The following is a 22,991-nucleotide window of genomic DNA, read 5'->3' as shown; positions in this document are numbered from 1 at the left end:
AAAGCAACTGAAAAATCCTAATGTGCAGCTAATTCATGGCCCGTGTGAGTCTGCATGCTTGACATTTATAAACTGACAAGAATCACAGATGCTCAATGTGATGCTGAACCATGGAATATGTTTGTAGGATGAAAATAACAACTGTCTCACTGGTAGTATTGAGTCAACTGCTTTGGATGTGGCAGATGATTATAAATACGTATCAGATTACCCCTGCTATAAATAGTCACAGGATGATGATTACTGTGCATACACATGAGCATTCCCACACACACAAACATGTATTTATCAGGGATAAAATACAGAGTTAGCGATATAACTATATATTTAGTTATATCTATGCACAATGACTATATCGGTATCGGACAACATTAGCAGTTTTTAAACGATCACCATTGGTCAATTGGCAGATAGTGGAAACAGATATTTTCAGGGTGTATTTTTTTTTCCATTTACAAAAGGATAAATTATGTTTTTATGCCAGGTTTCAAAAGTATTAAACTGTTTTCCATTTCTTCTACTTTACAATACTATTTTGATGCCTGCTTTCACTTGTAAACATAAAATTATATACTTTAGATAGCATGAATGATTTTTAAAAAGTTAATAAATAAATAAAATGTAATATCATATTGCTATGAGCTATGAAAAAAAATATGTATATATTTTTTTTTTTTTTTTGAAAATATTGTCAGCCAAATGTTGTATTTCTGTGCATGCTTATAAATAAATATCAGAACTTGGCTGCTCTAAAAATGGCCTTGGCATTGTTAGATACACATTTTAGTCAATGCTTATAAGCAGACATAAAATTCTGTGTTGATTGTCTGTATCTTTAATATGTCTGATGCTTGATTGGTTGAGGCAGAGTGAAAATGTGCGCTGCCACTTTAAGGATCCACCCCTAAGCCATAATGAGTGTGAGGGAGAGTATAAAATGGCTGCCCATTAAAGTGCGCCAGGTGTTACATGTATGAAGTAAAAACAGAGTGGTGCCAAGACGGTTGAGGAGAAAGTTGCCAACGTGTACTGTGAATACTAGTGATGCCATCAGAGGAGAGAGAACAAAACAAAGAAGGGACTTATAATCAGCGCTTCCCTCTTCAAAGTGTAGCCAGGATTACGGACAGAGCTACTATACAGACAACTCGAGTTTTATTGTGGAAGGGCGTGAGTACAGAGCCTGCCGACCCATTGAAATGCTCTACAACTGAGTTTAAATGGAGCCAAGAGTCATGGATCATTGATCTTCTGACCTGCCTGGATTCCCTCATCTTAAAATTATGAATTTTAACTGAAAGTGTTTGAGAATTTTGTTGAACTCTTGAACTTTAACCTTTGAAATTGTAATCTTTGGGGGGATTCATTGTAACCTGAACATATGAATTTGTGATTTACACCTGAAATCTTTGTGTGATATATATATATATATATATATGTATATATATATATGTGTATGTATGTATGTGAAATGTTTATTATATCTGGGAAGTGTGACTTGAATGTGTAAATTCAGTTCACATTAATCTGTGAAGGGAGACAAAAGAAACTGCATTTTGTTTGGATATTTGTGTGCTATTATTATTTTAACAAGGACTGTGTTGCATAGTGACATGATTTAAGTGAATGTTAGGACTTGAGTTGAATTGTAACTAATTACCATGTGATTACACTGACTGAAGGACTGAACTGGGAGGACATTGTGGTTGCAGTCGATTTTTATCGAATACATGCAAACTATTACCATTCATTTATTGATAACATTTTACATGTACATCTACATTTTTCCTACATGCTGCCTTATTGATCCTTGGCAATTTCTCAAGCCCCACAGACAACTGTTGTGGAAATTGAGCCCCGTGATGTAGCAACTTCACTCTGGCCACCTGTTTGCCATCAGGTTCCTCCACAACTTCATATTCCAACCTACCTCCACACTCCTACCCTTTCCAGCACCATCCCTCCGGGAACCCGTGCAAAATTTGGTTCTTCAGTCCTTTAACATGATACAGCAGTTCAATATTGCACATTTGGACTGAGATCTCAAGACAACCTGCAGCTATACACTTCAACATCCCCCATCACCAGGAAATTCTGCAGCCAAGGTTCTTTCCTCTTCCATGCCACACTATGACCTGAGTGGAATACTTAAAGCCATTGAACTAAAGCTGAATCAATTCATGACTTAAGTAAAACTGATGATTGCGGAGGAACTGAAAAAGTGAAGGCTACCTTGTTGTCAGAGGGGTGCTTTATGATGACCCAGCTTGAGTTGGAGAATCAGCGGGACAGCAAAGAAACCCTGTTGAACTCCCAAAAGGGCTATGAAAAGCTGCCAGTACAGTGCTGGAGGTGTAACAAACATCCACCTAGCAACTTTCCTTGCTTCACTTCTGCTTTTCCTCCTCCTCAGACATCAGCTTAACATCCCTCTGTTACAGAAGAGGTGGCACTCACCAATCTGGGGAGTCCAAAGCATTGCTTTTTACTGTCAAGTTCTATTCCTTCTTAACCTGAATTTAAATCTGACAGGGAAGCATACTTGCCTTTTAACACCCAACTGCTATATAAAATGCATGAGATTATGGTTCAGATGCATGTCCTCCAACCAGGCCGAACAAAGGTTCACCATCTGATCCACATCCCCAGCCACCTAATTCCCAGAATCCTAGAATATGATCATACCATCCCAATGAGCAGACATGTAGGAGTGTACAAGACCTACAACAGACTCAAGGAGGTAGCATCCTGGCTAAGAATGTGGACCAATGTGAGGAACTTGGTGGTTTGTGCAGTGTCAAGCGGACAAAAGGCAACCAATAACGGTCACCTGTTCTCAAGAACTTAACACTTCAAGGATGAAGTCTACAAGGAGGAAAAGAAAAGGTAGGAACTCCAGGGAAGATGCCCAAACACCTGAGGTGAGACCCCTTCAGGGTTCATTGCCAAACAAGGGTTGTCTTCTCAAGGGGGGGGGGGGCCTGCCGACCTGCTTTACAACTGAGTTTAAATGGAGCCAAGCATCACTGATCTTCTGACCTGCCTGGATTCCCTCATCTTTGACTCGCCCTTTGCGTTCCTGTAGCTAGTGCCTCATATCAAGGTACATGCAACATACTCCAGACCCAGCACAAATTCATTTAGAGACCCCAGGGTGCCTAAACTCTCCTTTATACACACACACAGCGCTGTGTATGTTAACTTTGATGTTTAATGTCTGATGTGGTAATTTCTTAATTTAGAGGACTGTTTGTTTTATTTTCATTGAATTGTTTGATTTACATTTTTCAGAAATTAAAAATAAGATGTTCTAAAGAGTTTGATTCACAGACACTTGTGTTTTCTGGTTTATGGACAATATACTTCTTTACACTATTTTTCGTGTGTGTGTGTGTGTGTGTTATTTTTTTTTTTTATAGATCTATTGTTGCTGTGACTGGTGGCTTGCAAAGTCCTATCTTGGGTCAAAGTGTATTTTGACAGGCCCGAACCTGTCTAGAGCCCGAATATACAAATATCAAATAATTTAACTTTTAGGGCTGCCACCGTTACATGGGGTATTTCTCAATTCTAAGAACGCAGAGAACGGACCTGTGTTCTTATGAAGATCAGTCTTGCCAAGCTACCTTGGAAGAACAAACTCGGAAGGACAGGAGGATGCAGAATGCATCTATTGCGAGCTTTGAGATGTGCTGCGATCTTCCTGTTGCGCAACTAATCGCCACATCGCATTTTAAATCAGTGAGAGAACTACTGGCATTATCACACCAGTGATGGCATTAATATCATCACACCAGTGAGGTTTTGCAGGACTAGTGACACGTTAAAAGAATAAAGTCTGTAAACACTCGTTTTTCTCCATGTTTATTACTGTATTACAATTATGCCCAAAAAACAACAAAGGTTGAAAGAGTATAATGATTCTCACGAGCCGTCAGACTTTCACAAACTTACAGTGGGAAACTCTTGAGGAAAAAACATAAAATGATAAATGTCCTTCGTCTGCCACCATAGTACCGAGTTCTTGCCCACAAGTCACAATCCGATGCATCCTCGATTTCAAGGACACATCCGGGTAATTTCCTGCGTTCTCTGTACTTGCGTTCTTGAGGATTGGAATCGAACTTCAGCAGTGGATTATGGCGTAGAACGAGTCTATAAGAAAGTAAGAACATAAAAGAACTCACATTGAGAAACAGCCATCATCCGATGCATCCTCGATTTCAAGGACACATCCGGGTAATCTCCTGCGTTCTCAGTACTTGCGTTCTTGAGGATTGGAATCGAACTTCGGCATTGGATGATGATGTAGAATAAGTCCATGAGAACGTAAGAACACAAAAGAATGCACAATTAGAAACAGCCACCATCTGATGCATCCTTGATTTCAAGGACACATCTGGGTAATTTCCTGCATTCTCTGTACTTGCGTTCTTGAGGATTGGAGTCGAACTTCGGCAGTGGATGATGATGTAGAACAAGTCCATGAGAACGTAAGAACACAAAAGAACGCACATTGAGAAACAGCCGCCATCTGATGCATCCTCGATTTCAAGAACACATCCAGGTAATTTACTGCGTTCTCTGTACTTGCGTTTTTGAGGTTTGGAATCGAACTTCGGCAGTGGATTATGGTGTAGAACGAGTCCATAAGAACGTAAAAACACAAAAGAATGCACATTGAGAAACAGCCACCATCCGATTCATCCTCGATTTCGAGGACACATCCGGGTAATTCCCTGCGTTCTCTGTACTTGCGTTCTTGAGGATTGGAATCGAACTTCAGCAGTGGATGATGATATAGAATAAGTCCATGACAACGTAAGAACACAAAAGAATGCACATTGAGAAACAGCCACCATCCGATGCATCCTCGATTTCAAGGACACATCCGGGTAATTTCCTGCGTTCTCAGTACTTGTGTTCTTGAGGATTGGAATCGAACTTCGGCAGTGGATGATGACGTAGAACGTAAGAACACAAAAGAACGCACATTGAGAAACAGCCATGGTCATGAATACAGTCTGCTATGACATCATCTCCATATCATTAATGGGTTTTTATAGTGAAGCGTTCTTCCGTTTAACCTTTTATGACACGAATCAATGTATTCTGTGTATTTAGGCAATGTAAATAATAAATGTAAAACGCAAAAATAACAAAGCGTGCACTATCCCTCCGCCCCAAACCTTAAAAGTAGATCGGTCAGTCCATTGACGTCAGATGGCTTATTCACAGAGGCTGTTTTATGAATGAATGACTCCAGCAACCAGACCTATTCTAGCAGATGTTACATAAAAACACAAGACGATTTTATTATTATTATTATTATTATTATTATTATTATTATTATTTATCAGAATAGCTTAGGAGTTTGGACACAGAATGTGCATGAAATGAGACTGATGAGATATATTATATTTCTGTTTTATTCTCAGATCTATCACATTCCATATTTTTGTTAATTAAATAGCCTCGTTTTAGACTGGGATATCAACATAAAAAATTAGCATGTCTCAGATTAAGCGGCTCGCATGAGTGAATGATGCTCTGGTGCTCTCGAGCCACCCACCTTTTTGTGTTTTCCCTTGAAGACGACCGCAAAGGCTCCGTGCCCTACGAGATCTTTTCGGCTGTATTCAAAATCTCCCACTGTCTCCATTTTTTTGGCAGGTGTCCAGGGATATACAACAGCTTGTGTGATGAAGAGGTTGTTAGGGACAAGTTCCTCAAAGTCTCGTTAATCCAGGCGACAGTCTGTTCAAGAGCCCTGTCATCCCCAGATCATCAGTACGAAATATTTCCAAAGATGAAATAGTAAAATAATAATAATGATCTCGGGTACTTTTTTGGAGTTGCCTAATAACCGTCTGGATTTAGCTTCCACACAAAACCTCCCTGCAACGTTCCAAGAACGTTAGGAGTTCGTGCGCCAAAAAAATAAAAATAAACAAATGGTAACCATACACTAACGTTAGAGGAACGTTCTGTGTTTTCTGGGTCAAGATCTGTCATGAAAGCCGGATTTCAGATTATATCTAAACATGAAAACAATTTAAAAATGAAAATAACCAAGTTTCTTAGCTATATTGTTTATTCATTCTGCAAAGCACACAGGGCAGAATGCACCTAACTAGTTTGCCTGTCACTCTCTGACCCAGTTAACAAGCCATTTCGTAAATAGTTGACTTTTATTTTAGCTGGAAAACTTTAACGCAACCAAACGAGGAACTATACAGTTCACAAGCTACATGATGTCAGTTCAGTTCAAGAGGAGAGGAAGAGGTTGCAAACGCCCGCTAGCTCTTACTGTAGTAGTGCCTTGTAAACTCAATAACAGCGCGTTGGGTCATTGAGTTGCCCATCGCAAACTGGCCAAAATTGACAGCCAGCAAAAAACAAAAAATGTCGCAGGTTAATCACAATAAATAATGCACTGCTCTAGAAGTGTTACTGCATGAATATTCAATCTAATTTGCATATAAATTAGTTTCGCTTGAATGATGGCAGGTCAGTTATGATGTCATAATCAGCCCATATAACGCGATCCGAATGCAAAAGTCATCTGTTCCTCTGGAACGATATTGTACTGTATTCTCCTTTAAATCCATAAGACCATTTCTTCTATTCACCCATCTGTCCTGCTTGGGATCTCGCAGGACAATGCAGGAAAACGCCGGTGCTCACTTATAATTAACGTGTCCTTAAGCGTGAAAAGGCGTTATTTGAAAGCGCGATCTGTTGTGTTAAATTTGTTCAACGTGAATCTTCAGTTCATTCGGAGAACTTGCCGTGATCAGAGCTTGCTGCATTACAATGACAGGGCTCCTACATGACCACACCATCATAATGTGTACGTCCGCGAAAAGCGAGTGCGGCGTTTCCCTCCGCCGCAAAAAATAATCCCATTAGCTTGTAAAACAGCGCCAGAGCTCTGCAAGGAACAGTGTTAATTAAAAAATGAAAATAGTTGATTTTCCGAAAGAAAGAAAGAGAGAGAGAGAGAGAGAGAGAGAGAGAGAGAGAGAGAGAGAGAGAGAGAGAGAGAGAGAGAGAGAAAGAAAATATTATATAATATATTGTTGAAATATGGCTAAGAAAATTTATCAGACAATTATTGATCAAATTAAAACCATCTGCATATCGGTCATTAGCATGAAATGCAGATATGAAAAACCGATTGTTTATATATATAATTAATTAGTAACACTTTGTAAAAACTCTGCAAATTAAAATGCACAATCCAGAAATAATAAAAGCCATAAGAACATGTAATATTCAGTTTTTATTCTTTCTCATTCTTATGTTAATCGAGAAAAACCACCATAAATGGACGTGACAGTTGTGAAAGCGACACTTACCTATAGGCTACGTGATGAGGGAAACCATTCAAAACACTTTAAACCTGCAGACTTTGACTTCTGAAACATATGATATCCATTAATGCTGTATGATTGATTGAATAGAGCTGTTCAGGTTGTAGTCCAAAAACACAGAAGAGAATTTGCCATGGTTTCCCTCTGGATTTTCCTATTATATTTTCCTATAATGGGGGTTTTCAAATTATGAGTAAAATAAAGTCTATGGTGAACATTACTTGACGATACATGGACATTTTGTTTTACAACGTAGATTACACACAGTCATACCTCAAATGTGAATATTTTTTAAAAACATACGGTGGCTTCAAAATTCACTTTTGAGGTATGACTGTGTGTAATTTATGTTGTAGAAAAATAAGTCCACATAGCGTCAAGTAATGTGTAGGCTACCACAAAGCTTATTTTACTCATAAGTTGAAACCTCCCTTTTTTTCTCTCTCTCTCTCCCCTTTTCTCCCCAATTTGGCATGCCCAATTCCCACTGCTTACTAGGTCCTCGTGGTGGCACGGTTACTCACCTCAATAAGGGTGGCAGAGGACAAGTCTCAGTTGCCTCCATTTCTGAGACCGCCAATCCGCACACCTGATCATGTGGCTCGTTGTGCATGACACTGCGGAGACTCTGCATGTGAAGACAAATTCTACTCTCCGCAATCCACGCACAACTTACCACGTGCCCCATTGAGAGCGAGAACCACTAACCAGGAGAAGGTTACCCCATGTGACTCTACCCTCCCTAGCAACCAGGCCAATTTGGTTGCTTAAGATACCTGGCTGGAGTCACTCAGCACACCCTGGATTCGAACTCACAACTCCAGGGGTGGTAGTCAGCATCAATACTCGCTGAGCTACCCAGGCCCCACGAAAACACCCATTATTAAAAACAATAGGAAAATCCAGAGGGAACTCATGACGAATTAACCTTCCTGGTTCGCCTACAAATTGATGTCACGGCTGAACAGCTCTATTAAGACTGACATCACAATATGGCCTTGCGTGTTTACTAAACATTAAAAGGCTGTGTTTTAACATACAGTCTGCAATCAGTGCTACAGTCAGCGCTGTGTGAGCAAGCGGCACCCTCTAACGGCCTGGACAGCATTATCCATTATACTATATACAGAATTTAAAAGGGGAATTTGTTCCTTTGGTTAAATTTGTTTATTTTCCATGATATGGTTGACATTTCCGTGGACTTGCCCAACATATGCATTGTAATTTTCTATTATATGCAGTTCAAACATGTTAAATGTGAGTTCTGTTGTTTTGAAGGGCAAAAGCTGAAGTGCAAAAAAGTTTTAGAAGCAAAATCATATAAATCATCGTGTTATCATATTTATTTCATTTTAATTTTTATTTATTTTTATCTTTTTACCATATTTTTCTTTCATTGTGTCTCTCTTTAAAATGTTGGTCTATGTTCAACATATTTAATCCATGTTCAATGGAAATTATTTATTGTTAAAACAATCACAAAAAAAAAAATAAATAAAAAAAAAAAAAGCTTTTGTACCTCTTTGTGTATTTTTTGTAAAACAGTGATCTGATGACAAAATAAGGTAAGTGGCAAAATATCGGTATCGATATCAGTATCAGCTTGTAGGTTTTTGTTAAAATCGGAGAAAATGTTTCATATCCCAATTCTAAATCATAAATGTCTCAAAGACATCTGCTGAATGTCTTATTGACATAAGTCTTAAAGACGCATTGCAGATTAGCAAACAACGTTAAAAAACGCACATCAAATAGATGTCTGGGTGACAAACGTGTGCTATCAGGGTCTGTTATGGTCCAATAACAAAAATGACATGCCTACGCGCTCCCCCTGGCGGAAGCTTCCTGTATGAACACGTAACAACAACTGTACAGTAAAACTGATGGCGCGTGTCTTCACCAGAGCACGTGTGGAGCTCGCTGGTGTCCTCTGGTGGTTAAAAAACAACATGCACAGATGTTTTGATTTAAAGATGGTACACTGCTTGAATCGTGTTTTTATGTACATGACCGCTATATGATGACCAAAAGTCACACTCAGCAGCAGTGGACATGCCTCAACATGTTTGTCACGTGTCCATGTGAGGTATCAAACTTAAAGATTAATGGAGTGAGTCACAGACATGGGCGGATCCTTCTCCAGTGTCACTTAATATGGTCATTTAGGATTGATGAACAACACGATCGTCGTTATCAGTTTACATGGGCTGTCACGGTCGATAATTCTTTATGCAATTTAATGGGAATAGTAAACCTACCTCTAAGAACAGCATAGTTTTGAGGTGACTCCTGTTAAAGGTTCAAGAACACGATAAGTAAAAGCTATGCTGTTATAGTCGCATGATCTAGGGAACATACGCTGATGGCTGTTGTAATATTCACTTACATGTTATAACCCAGAAACACCTCTATTGGTCTAGACCTCTCTATTAATCGACCAGTAATAATTAAACAACAGTATTTGCGACTTTATGTAGAAAAACACTAGTCTATGATGCCATCAAGCGATACCTATGAGCTAGAGCAGTCAACATCACTACACTTATCCACTGAAGTTTTCATTAAAATGGTGGCTTTTGGTATAAAACACAAGTAGGCTTACACTATGAGGTTATATATGTTAACATTAGTAAATGCATTTAGTATAATAACTAAGAATAAACAATATATATACACTTTACAACATTATTCATCTTAAAGGTGCACTCAGTAATTTTTTGAATATGTCATCTTGGACTTACAGTGACACCTAGCGGCTTGGATGCAGCATTATTCAAACACAATAGTTTTCAGTTATTGATGCCATTGTAGAAATCCGCAATTCACAGTCAACAAGTATAAATTTAATATCTGAGTGAAAGTCTCTAACAACAAGCGTCATGTCGAAATTACCGTAATTACGAGATTCTGACTTGTAAAAAGCGTTTACGTTTTCGTAGTGCTCGTAATTACAAGTTGTAAACTCGTAATTCTGTGAATGCTCCGACTTGACAGTCATGTGAAAAGAACCAATATGGCAGTGATCTCAACAGTTGAAGGTAGTGAACATATTTCTGTATATTATGCAATTTTATTATGCATTTACATTTATTCATTTGGTAGACGGTTTTTTCCAAAGCGACTTACAAAAGAGGAAAATGTAAGCGAATCATCTTAAGGAGACGGTGGTACGAAAAGTGCCATATTACAAAGTTTCACTAGCATCAGAATAGTATTCAAAACAGATTAAAGTGCAACAAGAATATTTTTCTTTAATTTAAAAAAAATTTAAAAAAACATTATTATGCCATTGATGTCTGGAGCATTTTTTTTTTATCTTAAACATTTTGCAAAAACATACAGAGGAGAATTAATGAAGTGATAAATGTTTTACTGTTATCAACAACAAAGCCGCTTTGGCGTTATAAGTGCTCCCATAGAAACAAATAACTTACGAGGTCTGATGACGCCAACGGCTCCGAGTTTCCATCTCGTAATTACAGTAATTCTGACATGATGTGAACGCACCACAAGCGAGTAGTTTTCAGCTGATCATGTGATTCTAAAATGGCAGCTCCCATGAAGAGACCCTCTCCATGTAGAATAAAACTGCTTTTATAAGGTTACTCATATCACTGGAGTCTTCATCTCATGCGAGTGCTTACAATTTTATACATATTTTTCAAAATTACAATTCATTTCTTTTGAAGTAAAACTTTTTTAATGAGGAAAAAATGGCTGAGTGCACCTTTTAATATTCATTTCTAAAGATACTATTGTTATTTCATGTGAGTTCATAATGCATTAATGTTTGTATACAACTTTTAATGTTAAAAATGTATTAGTATATGTAGAAATGAACATTCATACATGGTATTCCAAGGTACTCCAAAGAATACCATGGTCCTAACATTGTACATGTTCAAAAAACATGGTATTACCATGGAACATGAAAGAAAAAACTTGGCAACAGCATGGTACCATGTACTTTTTATAATACCATGGTTCATTTTTTTTTTTTTTTAGCAATACTTTGCTATGACACTACATAATCCATCATTTCAAGTAGTCTTCAGAGCATACTAGTGCATACAAAATCTTCAATTAACTAATTCAGTCTCTTCCATAGCTAATTGACTGCATACCCTTATACAGTATAAGTACAACTATAATTATTTTAGAAGCAATAGCTCACTCATGAGGTCAATTATAAACAGCAGAGCAGGCTTCACTAAAGGATTTCAAATAAGAATCCAAACCTGTAAACATTGATCCCATGATCCCATGCACATGTGAAAAAGAGGTCAGCTGTAGTACATCATGTTTACAGTGAATGGCGCTGTGATTGCGCCCAGCGTCTGAAATGGTAAGCGAAGGAATAACGACCATAAGAATAATAAACAGGTAGAATAGCAGTTAGCGTGTAAACAAAAGGAAAATATGGGCGGGGCTTAGCGACCCGGGCGCTATAGCAAATTGATCAGGAACAATTAGTTTAAATGACAATTGTCCTAATTTCACCATTCACTGCGTATTTTCAATTCAACTGCAAATAAAGTTATTCAGATGTATTATTCGGGGTTAAATTGCTGTCCAGACCGCGACCGCTGCAGAAGTAGCAGACGTTGGCGTTGTCACGTGGCACGTGTTACTTTTATCATCGATGGAAAACAGGATGAGAGGATGGATTTCAGGATGGCCGTTTGAAACAATTGCATAAGAAAATTTATTGAATTGTTTTGAAGTGACTGCAGTGGAGGATTTACATTTATGTCTTGTACCAATAACTGGACTTAATGGATTTAAAAGGTAATACTATTCAGCGTATAAATGTCTGCAGTGAGACAAAAAACGTCATGAGAATCAAACGCGACTCTTCGGCTTTTTGAGCCATCATGCGCCCCCTGGAGGAATATAGATTTATGTTCCATAAAAGACAGTAACATTTACAGCCCAATATGAAATAGATTTGTAACACGAACGAAGTTGGTGTGGCTTCGCGTTCAAAGGTAAAAGACGGTCTGCTTTAAAGATCTGAAAATGGCTGTGGAGATTTAATGAATAGCATTGAATGTATTCGATCTTGCTAAATATGACCAAAGTAGTGATCTTCGGGCGGGTTGAATATTTTCATTAGTAAACTATTAAAAGTAAAGAAACGTGAATTCCTTCAGCTAAATTTCATAGCGAGATATAAGGTCAATATTGTCACAGACATGTTGTACAAAGGTTTCAGAAGGTGTTGGTCATTGTGAAAAATGCACGCTCGTGCTGCACTGAATTGTAAAAACTTTGCATTTCAAAATCAAATTTTACCACATTATACTGTTATTTACACATTTAACATGTCGTAGTAAAGTCCTTTGAGAATGCATTAAAGGAATATTCCGTGTTAAATACAAGTTCAGCTCAATCGACAGCATTTGTGGCATAATGTTTATAACTACAAAAAATATTTTCGACTCGTCCCTCCTTTTCTTTAAAAAAAGCAAAATTCTGGTTTTCAGTGAGGCACTTACAATGGAAGTCAATGGGGCCAATTCGTACACGTTACTCACTGTTTTAAAAGTATAGACACAAGATGTAAACATGATTTTGTGTTAACATGATTTTAGTGAGATAAAATCACTTACTAACCTTTTCTGTGTAAAGTTGTAGCCAAGTTTACAACTTCGTTGCAATGATGTAATGTCAACAAACCATAAAACGACATTACAGCTCTAATAATATATTAGTTTTAACAGAAGAATTAATGTAAGTGCTTTTTTTTATAAAATTAAAAGCTTCACATTTCTGTGTTTAAACCCTCTAAAAATTGGCCCCATTCACTTCCATTGTAACACCCGGTCTACACATGACGCGGGCAGTGCGTCGCATCAAAAGCAGTAGAACCCATTATAATCAATGATGCTGTCTAGAAGCATCTGTTGGGGCGCATCGTGCTGACAGTAAACTGGACGGACAAGTCAAAATTATTTTTGTGGTAATCGGCATTATGCCACAAATGCTGATAACTGAGCCTGGAATTTTCCTTTAAAGATGGAATTTACTTTTACTTAGTTTTATAAATCTTTCTCTCAGTTTAGGCTCTCAGACTTGTTAAAATGTCTCGGGAGCAGCTGGCTGTCCAGCAGGCTAGAAGGGTTTTCCTGACTGGAAGATCTAAACCCCTGGAATACAGAATTAAACAGCTAAAAAACCTAAAGCGATTCATTACAGAGAGACAAAAGGAAATTGTGGATGCCCTTAGAAAAGATCTCTATAAGGTGAATCAACAACAAATAAGTCTTAAGTTTTATCTGGATGTGCATTTGTATTGAACATAATTGTCACAATGGTGGTTTTCAACAGAGTGAAAATGCGACACATCTATATGAGATCGTAGGCTTGGAGGGTGAAATCAATCTGGCTGTCAGCAAACTGGCTGAGTGGGCAGCCCCTCGTCCTGTGACCAAAAACCTTCTGACCATCTCAGATGAGGTGTACATACAGCCAGAACCCCTTGGTGTTGTGCTTATCATTGGGGCCTGGAACTATCCAATAGCAGTTACACTACAACCCCTTGTTGGTGCAATTGCTGCTGGTAAAGCATGAATCCATCTTTTGACGATGTCCTCTTCAGTTGGTTAACAGCAGACCTTATTCTGTTCAGTATTTGATGCTGATATTTTTTATTCGGTAGGTAATGCTGCAGTAGTGAAACCATCAGAAGTTTGCTCTCACACAGCCAAAGTGATGGAGCTCCTGCCTCTCTACTTGGACCCTGTAATACTTCATTCAGTGACACTACCATTATTATTGTCATCTTACTTGCTTGATTCAGGACTTGGCTAACCACTATCAATGTACCGGCTATATGAATGTTTTCAGGAAATGTATCCAGTGGTGACAGGAGGCGTTCCAGAGACCCAGGAACTGCTGAAGCAGCGTTTCGACCACATCTTTTATACGGGAAACAGCACAGTGGGGAAACTAGTTATGGAAGCAGCTGCTCACCATCTCACTCCAGTGACTTTAGAACTGGGAGGAAAGAGCCCCTGTTATATTGATAAGACCTGTGATATTAGAATCGCATGCCGGTGAGCAGAAATAGACAGATAATCGGTTTGACAGATATTTATAAGGCAGATTCTAATTCCACTCTGGTGCAAAAAAAGGTAGATGCTATTTACACCCTGGTGCAAATAGTGGCAGATATTGTTTGCACCCCAACCCTGGTACAAATAATTGCAGATAATATCTGCACCCCTAATTAAATACCAGCAGTATAGTGGCATCACTGCAGTCTATTTCTTGTGTTTATTAAGACACACTACACTGACCCCTAAACCTAACCCTAAACTTCCATTACAAAAATTAACCAAATAGTCACTCTGTATTTTTAACCAATATTTACACTTTTCCACTTCATAGGTTATCGGTTCTTTAATATCATGTTTACGGATAAAGTTGGGCTCAAAAGACTTAACATTTTAAATATTAAGTGTGGGGCTTGGAACAAGTGTATATGTATGGGATAATCCACGGATAGGTGTGTGTTAATCGATTTTAATGTACAACGGAAACAATTGAAAATGCTCTAGAACCTGCAGATTGTGATATGGCCTTACGCAATTAAACCGCAAAAGGTTGCGTTTTATAAAACATTCTGCCTTCAGTGCTTCAGTGTGCGATGCGTGATCAAGCGGCGCCCTCTGGGGGTGTGTGCTGAGAAGCGCAGCAATATTACATGATATTTATCATATTACAGTTCAAATCGTCTTGCCTCGTCTTGCCAGACAATGAAAGACGCATTTGATAGGTCCCAGTTTCCTTCTCTCCCCCTGCGTGCAAAGCATAGCTGAATGTCAAACCATACTTTCCTTACAAGCCTTATGGGTGTGCATTCCTAATTATTTCCAGGTCGGATGTAGTAATATGTGGCTGATGGACACAGTGTCTCTTAGTTGGATTTTTTCAACTAAAACTAGTCAAATGAATTCTTTGTACACTGTGTGCAATATTAGTTTTGTAAATTAGTTCACCAGAGGTTAGTGATGAATTATTATGTTGTTAATGTGCATAAAAGCAGAAATTAAACAAGAATTAAAAATCGGTTATGCATATTGGTTATCGGACACTTAAACACAAATATAATCAGTATTGTATCAGTTGTTAAAAAACAATATCAGCCAATCTCTATCCATATGCCCAACTGGGGATGTGACTGATGGGTAAGGATCAAGTTTGATCCTTTGTTTGTGCATGTGATACCCCAATTAGTAATTTGAAATTATTTTGTAATTACTGGTGGTAAGCGTACTGAAAATAATTGGACTACATTCATCCAGTTTTTTGACTCTAATGCTGCTTTTTAATGTTCAGCCGCATCACTTGGGGAAAGTATGTCAACTGTGGTCAAACCTGCATTGCACCTGATTACATCCTCTGTGAACCCAGCATCCAAGACATCGTGATTGATGAGATCCAGAAATGCATCAAGGTCTGTTTGTATTTGGATATTATTGCTCTGTTTTGACAATATGTATTTTTCCCCCAGAATTGCACCATTAATATACAATATATGTTTATATGTTATAGGAGTTTTATACGGATGACCCCAAGAGCTTTGCAGATTATGGGCGCATTATAAATCAGCGCCATTTCAAGAGGATAATGGCACTTATTGAGGATAGCACAGTGGCTATAGGAGGAGAGAATGATGAATCAGAGTGTTATATTGGTATGTTCACGTTTAGCAAATGTTACGATTTTATATGCAAAATATATTATTCTCTCATGAATATGGATTTGTTATTTTTTCTATTTGCATCAGCTCCCACTGTTTTGAGGGATGTGACATTAGAATCCAAAGTGATGCAGGAAGAGATCTTTGGGCCAATTCTTCCTATTATAACTGTAAATGGTTTAAAAGAAGCCATTCAGTTGATCAATGAACGAGAAAAGCCACTAGCACTCTATGTTTTCTCTTCCAGTAACAAGGTAATAATGATGCATTCTTTTCACCTCCAGTAAAAAGGTTATAAAATGATGGAGTTCTCTGTGATTCCATGACCCCTCAGGATACAAATAGATTTGTATTCTCTCACAGGTCATCAAACAGATGATATCGGAGACATCTAGTGGAGCGCTCATAGCCAATGACTGTCTGGTGCATTTCACCATAAGTGATTTGCCTTTTGGTGGTGTTGGTGAGTGACCTAGTCTTTATGTTACTGAATTAAGACGTTGTGATAATTAACAGTCACAAATAATGGATTTATTTTTTAATTCTATCAGGGAATAGTGGAACTGGTTGCTACCATGGCAAATACAGTTTCGATCAACTGAGTCACCTTCGCAGCTGTCTCATTAAGAAGCTGAACATGGAGTTAGTTAATCAGATGCGTTACCCTCCCCACACATCAGAGAAGTTACGTTGGGCTCGTATTCTTCTCTTGAAGCAAGTAAATCTGGCTAGGTGGCGTCGAATGGCACAGGTTGCTATGCTTGCTGCGCTGGCAACTTTTGTGGTGCAGGTGAGATGTTTCATCCAAATGAATGACTTGGCAAAATGTACATATTATAATGTTAAAAGATATATAATAAAGTATTATATTATGTTTGTATTACAATACAAAATTGTAATGTTTCCAATAAAATATTGGTACGGTTCTATTCGTTAATGTTAATGTTGACGAAAATTTCATTGTTCATTATTAGTTCATGTTAGTTCATATTGCATTAATGTTAACGTATACAACTTTTAAAGGGGTCATGAGGAATCAAGTTTTCCTTGATATTTTGACATACACTGCCTGGCATAAAAAAAAAAAGTCAGCATTTGGATTTAAATAAGCAGATACTTAAGACATATGATTGGATCATTATTGCAGTGATTGATATGTTTCAGCCGGCAACAGTTCCTTTAACCCTAGCTGATGCAGTGTGTAGCTTCTCATTTCTTAAACAACCATGTCAGAAGACGTATCCCATGGTCGTGGAAAAGATGTTACTGTGTTTCAGAAGGGGCAAATTATTGGCCTGCATCAAGCAAAGAAAACAACTAAGGAGATTGCTGAAATCACTGGAATTGGGTTAAGAACTGTCCAATTCTTAACCCAATTCTTATTAAAACCTGGAAGGATAGTGTTGAACCGTCAGCTTCGCAGAAGAAATGTGGTCAGAAAAAAATCTTGAATGACCGTGATCGGAGATCACTAAAACGCTTGAAGTCACATCATAAAAAATCAGTAGAACTCACGGCTATGTTTAATAGTGAAAGTAGGATAATTTCCACATGCACAATATGACGAGAACTCATAGGATTGGGACTAATCAGCTGTGTGGCCACAAGAAAGCCACTTCTTAGTGAGGTTAATTCGGAAAAAACGAATTCAGTTAGCTAGGGAGCATGAAGATTGGACTGCGGAGCAATGAAAAAAGATCACGTGGTCTGATGAGTCCAGATTTACCCTATTTCAAAGCGATGGGCGCGTCAGGGTAAGAAGGGAAGCGATGCACCCATCATGCGTAATGCCCAATTTACAAGCTTCTGGAGGCAGTGTTATGATCTGGGGTTGCTTCAGTTGGTCAGGTCTAGGCTCAGCAATGTTATACGGTAATAAAATATCAGCTGAGTACCTGAATGTACTGTATGACCAGGTTATCCCATCAATGGATTTTTTCTTCACTGACGGCATGGGAATATTCCAGGACGACAATGATTCATCAGGCTCAAATTGTGAAAGAGTGGTTCAGGGAGCATTAGGAATCATTTTCACAAATGAATTGGCCACCACAGAGTCCTGACCTTAACCCCATTGAAAGTCTTTGGGATGTGCTGGTCAAGACTTTACGGAGTGGTTCGACTCTCCCGTCATCAATACAAGATCTCTGCCAAAAATTAATGCAACTCTGGATGGAAATAAATGTTGTGACATTGTGTAAGGTTGTCGAAATAATGCCAAGATGAATGCCTGCCGTAATCAAAGCTAAAGGCGGTCCAATGAAATATTAGCGCCAAATTGTTTTTTGGCCAGGCAGTGTATAACAGGCCATTTATGGTACTATAAAAACAAATGGTAAATTTCAGAACTCAAAACTTCCTCCTCACTGCAAAAAGTCATTTGTTGAAACCAATCTGCCAAAATGACTCGTTCTCTACTTCCTCTACATTGTGATGTCACACTGTGGTAGACATTTGCATCTGACCACCTCCACAACACATAAACACTTACTTTACCTTTAATCACTTCCGTGGCCCGACCAGTGGCGGTGAGCAGTGAAAAGACAAGTAGAGAGAGCAGGTCAGTCAACAGTAGAGAGCCAGTTATAACAGTGGGAGTTTACTGCCAAGTCTTAAAGGAGAAGAAACAGCAAAACCGAGCGTTGGAAAATTATCATGTTTTACAAATATATTACTATTTTTTGTGCAAAAAAACTTTACTGATATAATAATTGAACCTCAAGGAACATATATAAAACAAAATAAAAAAAAAAAAAACATGTCATGACCTTTTTAATGTAAAAGAAAAAAAATGTGTGTGTGTTTGTATATACACTATATTGCCAAAAGTATTCGCTCACCCATCCAAATAATTGAATTCAGGTGTTCCAATCACTTCCATGGCCACAGGTGTATAAAATGAAGCACCTAGGCATGCAGACTGCTCCTACAAACATTTGTGAAAGAATGGGCCGCTCTCAGGAGCTCAGTGAATTCCAGCGTGGTACTGTGATAGGATGCCACCTGTGCAACAAGTCCAGTCGTGAAATTTCCTCGCTACTAAATATTCCACAGTCAACTGTTAGTGGTATTATAACAAAGTGGAAGCGATTGGGAATGACAGCAACTCAGCCACGAAGTGGTAGGCCACGTAAAATGACAGAGCGGGGTCAGCGGATGCTGAGGCGCATAGTGCGCAGAGGTCGCCAACTTTCAGCAGAGTCAATCGCTACAGACCTCCAAAGTTCATGTGGCCTTCAGATTAGCTCTAGAACAGTGCGTAGAGAGCTTCATGGAATGGGTTTCCATGGCCGAGCAGCTGCATCCAAGCCATACATCACCAAGTGCAATGCAAAGAGTCAGATGCAGTGGTGTAAAGCACGCCGCCACTGGACTCTAGAGCTGTGGAGACGCGTTCTCTGGAGTGACGAATCATGCTTCTCCATCTGGCAATCTGATGGACGAGTCTGGGTTTGGCGGTTGCCAGGAGAACGGTACTTGTCTGACTGCATTGTGCCAACTGTGAAGTTTGGTGGAGGGGGGATTATGGTGTGGGGTTGTTTTTCAGGAGCTGGGCTTGGCCCCTTAGTTCCAGTGAAAGGAACTCTGAATGCTTCAGCATACCAAGAGATTTTGGACAATTCCATGCTCCCAACTTTGTGGGAACAGTTTGGGGATGGCCCCTTCCTGTTCCAACATGACTGCGCACCAGTGCACAAAGCAAGGTCCATAAAGACATGGATGAGCGAGTTTGGTGTGGAAGAACTTGACTGGCCTGCACAGAGTCCTGACCTCAACCCGATAGAGCACCTTTGGGATGAATTAGAGCGAAGACTGCGAGCCTGGCCTTCTCGTCCAACATCAGTGTCTGACCTCACAAATGCGCTTCTGGAAGAATGGTCAAAAATTCCCATAAACACACTCCTAAACCTTGTGGAAAGCCTTCCCAGAAGAGTTGAAGCTGTTATAGCTGCAAAGGGTGGGCCAACGTCATATTAAACCCTATGGATTAAGAATGGGATGCCACTTAAGTTCATATGCGTCTAAAGGCAGATGAGCGAATACTTTTGGCAATATAGTGTATATACACACACAGTACTGTGCAAATGTTTTAGGCACTTGTGAAAAACTTGAAGATTTCTTAAAAAAATAATGACCTAAATAGTTTTCATTAATCAATTAACGTCATACGAAGTCCAGTAAACAGAAAAAGAGCTAAATCAATATTTGGTGTGAACACTAAATTCTAGTACCAGATTAGCAATTTAGCATGATTACTCAAAGATAAGGTGTTGGAGTGATGGCTACTGGAAATGGGGCTTGTCTAGATTTGATCAAAAATGACTTTTTTCAAATAGTGATGGTGCTGTTTTTTACATTAGTAATGTCCTGACTATACTTTGTGACCAGTTGAATGCCACTTTGGTGAATTAAAGTACCAATTTCCTTCTGAAACAATAAAATCTGTACATTATTCCAAACTTTTGGCTGCCAGTGTATATATATTATATTACATTAACCAAGATTAATAAATGCTGTAAAAGTATTGTTCATTGTAAGTTCATGATACCTAAAGTAGGTACCAGATGTTATTGAATACAACCTTAATGTAAACTGTTACCAAAATATTTTGTTTTATTTAATAGTAGATTGTTTGTGTGTGACATCTGCTACTTAAACATCAGTAACTTTATTGGTACTTTATTAACCCTTGAACATTTGTGACTTGGAGAGCTGTAGATCTCCACAAAGAGTCACTGTCCCTGTTATAGAATCACCAGACGTAAAACGATTTTCTTTAATAGCAAACTATGTCAAGTGGCAAGAGCGTATGGTTTAGTAGTTTTCGCCCTTTTGGCTGGTAGATATGGTACTGTTGACATGAAATACTGTAGATAAAATGGAAAAATATCTGTTCCTTGTTCCTGTTCTTTAGAATGTATTAAATTGTTTCTAGTTAGCTTGGCGCTTAGTAGATGATTGCTATTATTGTAAAATACAGTATTATCATAAGCCACCTTCTGTTTGTGTCATAAATAACACTTTCCTGTACTGTCTTCCTATTGTAAAGCACTTGTTGCAAACTGACTTCTGTTGTTTTGTGTTTTGCAGAGGTTTTTGCGATGACTCGCAAGAGGAGGAGGACTAACTAAAGATTGTCCTTCTGGACCCACAGCTATCACATCGTCATCTTAGTGTAATATGATTGCTGTGCTGTAGTTTTTACTCTGCATATGAATGCAAACAATGTTACAAACATCCAACTAATGAATGGTATATATTTATACATTTTATAAATGAAATTTGTCTGAAATGAATCACCACATGCATCATAATTGTACACCTTGCTGAATCAGTTGATATTCTTTAGATTGACTTGTTTATCATCACTTTTTGTTGTCAAATGGTATGTAAACAGATTGTGTAATAGGGGCAATATTAGGCTAACTATCATTTAACAATAATTAAAGCAGACAATAGAACCAAATCTAATGATCATTGTGCATTCAGATGTGTTGATACATAAATCAGAGTTTCATGAAATTTCTAGCCATCTGAATGTACACTAATCTGTTAAGCATTATGTAACTGAAGTTATTATGAAGTGTTGTGTAACCCAAGATTTCATATCAATGGTGGGATTTTGTGCATCATATTAAATAAACTGTATTAAGCTGTTTATCCACTTTTGTTTCTTCCTGAATTTATAGGCAATAGACGACGTTTAAAAGTCAGCAAGTGGACTGTTAAATAATAGTCTTGGAATAGTGTTTTTGAGATCTACATAAACATACAAGTTGTTTTTTTTATTTTTAAATTTTTTTTATTAACCCACTGGAGCAGAAATGGTCAACAGTGATTCACTGAGATTGGCCACTGAAACCACCAAAACAATTGAAATCATCTTCTGTACTCGTATTGTTGCCATATAGGCCTACTCGTATTATCATTGTCTTATTAGCTTTATTTATTTATTTTTATTTTTTGCCTTTATATGGCTTTGGAGAATTCCCAAGTACAGAACGTTCCCGTTTGGTTAGTTTTTGGGGAACATATTCAACAATAAATAAATTATTCACAGAAAGTGGACATTAAGAAATGGTTTTAGGCATATTTAAACGCCTCTGATTTGCCATTGCATTCATGCACACAACGGACCAAAAATATGTTGTAAATAGAAAATGATGATGAATTATTATTATTATTAACTGTGTAGCCCTAGTCATAAGATATAATGTTATGTGAATATTCCCTTCTACCAATACAGTTTTAATTTACATTAGAAAAGTTTCTCATTCTTTTTTGGGTAATACTGTATATGATTCAGGTCTTAACAAATGGAGAAGCAGGTAGTGGATGGGGCTAGAGAAGCCTTCCAGTTTGGCAGGTCCAGACCCCTGGGGGTACAGAAAACAGCAGCTCAGAGCCCTGCACCGACTTATCACTGAACACCAAGCAGACATTGCACAAGCTCTAAAACAAGACACCAACAGGGTAATGCAGTCATTTTGACAGAGGACACATAAAAAACAATGTTTCATTGAGTCTATAAACAAGTCCTTGAATTTGCTTGGAATGTGCTGTTAATGTTATTGTGACTTTCATAAAGATTATGTATGAGACTTCACTCTTTGAGCTGATTTTGAGAATGACTTCTTCGGGAAGAATATAGTATCAAAATTATTCACAAATGCGTACACACTTATCCATCAATTCGATAAATTTCATACATGCATCTTACTATCCACACACAAATGCCTTTTAACTTGTGTCTGTGAAATTCCAAATTAAATGAATGTGCTCATATTTGTACAAATATGGACATATTTGTGAAAATAAATGTTCCCTTTTGTACAAATAAATCACAGTTTGTGTATGCAACCAAATGAAGATGTTCCCCATTAAACACAAAATGGCCTTGTAAAGCA

The 22,991-nt window shown here is 38.1% G+C and overlaps 2 protein-coding genes across 4 annotated transcripts in view; one reads left to right on the top strand and one right to left on the bottom strand.

The window, feature by feature from the left end:
* The window catches only part of ulk2 (unc-51 like autophagy activating kinase 2), a 56,308-nt gene extending 49,501 nt beyond the window's left edge, over positions 1–6,807 (bottom strand). For all 3 annotated transcript variants that reach the window (XM_051666197.1, XM_051666198.1, XM_051666199.1), the window contains exon 1: positions 5,573–6,807. In XM_051666197.1, coding sequence (XP_051522157.1) covers positions 5,573–5,662 — 90 coding nt within the window. In that variant the 5' untranslated portion in view covers positions 5,663–6,807. The remainder of the gene's footprint in view (positions 1–5,572) is intronic.
* Positions 6,808–12,315: 5,508 nt separating this feature from the next.
* Positions 12,316–21,742, top strand: aldh3a2a (aldehyde dehydrogenase 3 family, member A2a). The gene is made up of 11 exons (XM_051666207.1): positions 12,316–12,364; positions 13,437–13,621; positions 13,707–13,938; positions 14,038–14,120; positions 14,226–14,434; positions 15,720–15,837; positions 15,936–16,077; positions 16,171–16,337; positions 16,447–16,546; positions 16,635–16,873; positions 21,175–21,742. The coding sequence occupies exons 2-11, from the start codon at positions 13,460–13,462 to the stop codon at positions 21,187–21,189; spliced, it is 1,467 nt and encodes a 488-aa protein (XP_051522167.1). The 5' UTR covers positions 12,316–12,364; positions 13,437–13,459; the 3' UTR covers positions 21,190–21,742.
* The last annotated feature ends 1,249 nt before the right edge of the window (positions 21,743–22,991 follow it).

Source organism: Myxocyprinus asiaticus, chromosome 31 (assembly GCF_019703515.2).
Source record: "Myxocyprinus asiaticus isolate MX2 ecotype Aquarium Trade chromosome 31, UBuf_Myxa_2, whole genome shotgun sequence".
NCBI classification, from domain to species: Eukaryota; Metazoa; Chordata; class Actinopteri; order Cypriniformes; family Catostomidae; genus Myxocyprinus; species Myxocyprinus asiaticus.
This window is presented reverse-complemented; position numbering and strand designations above follow the sequence as displayed.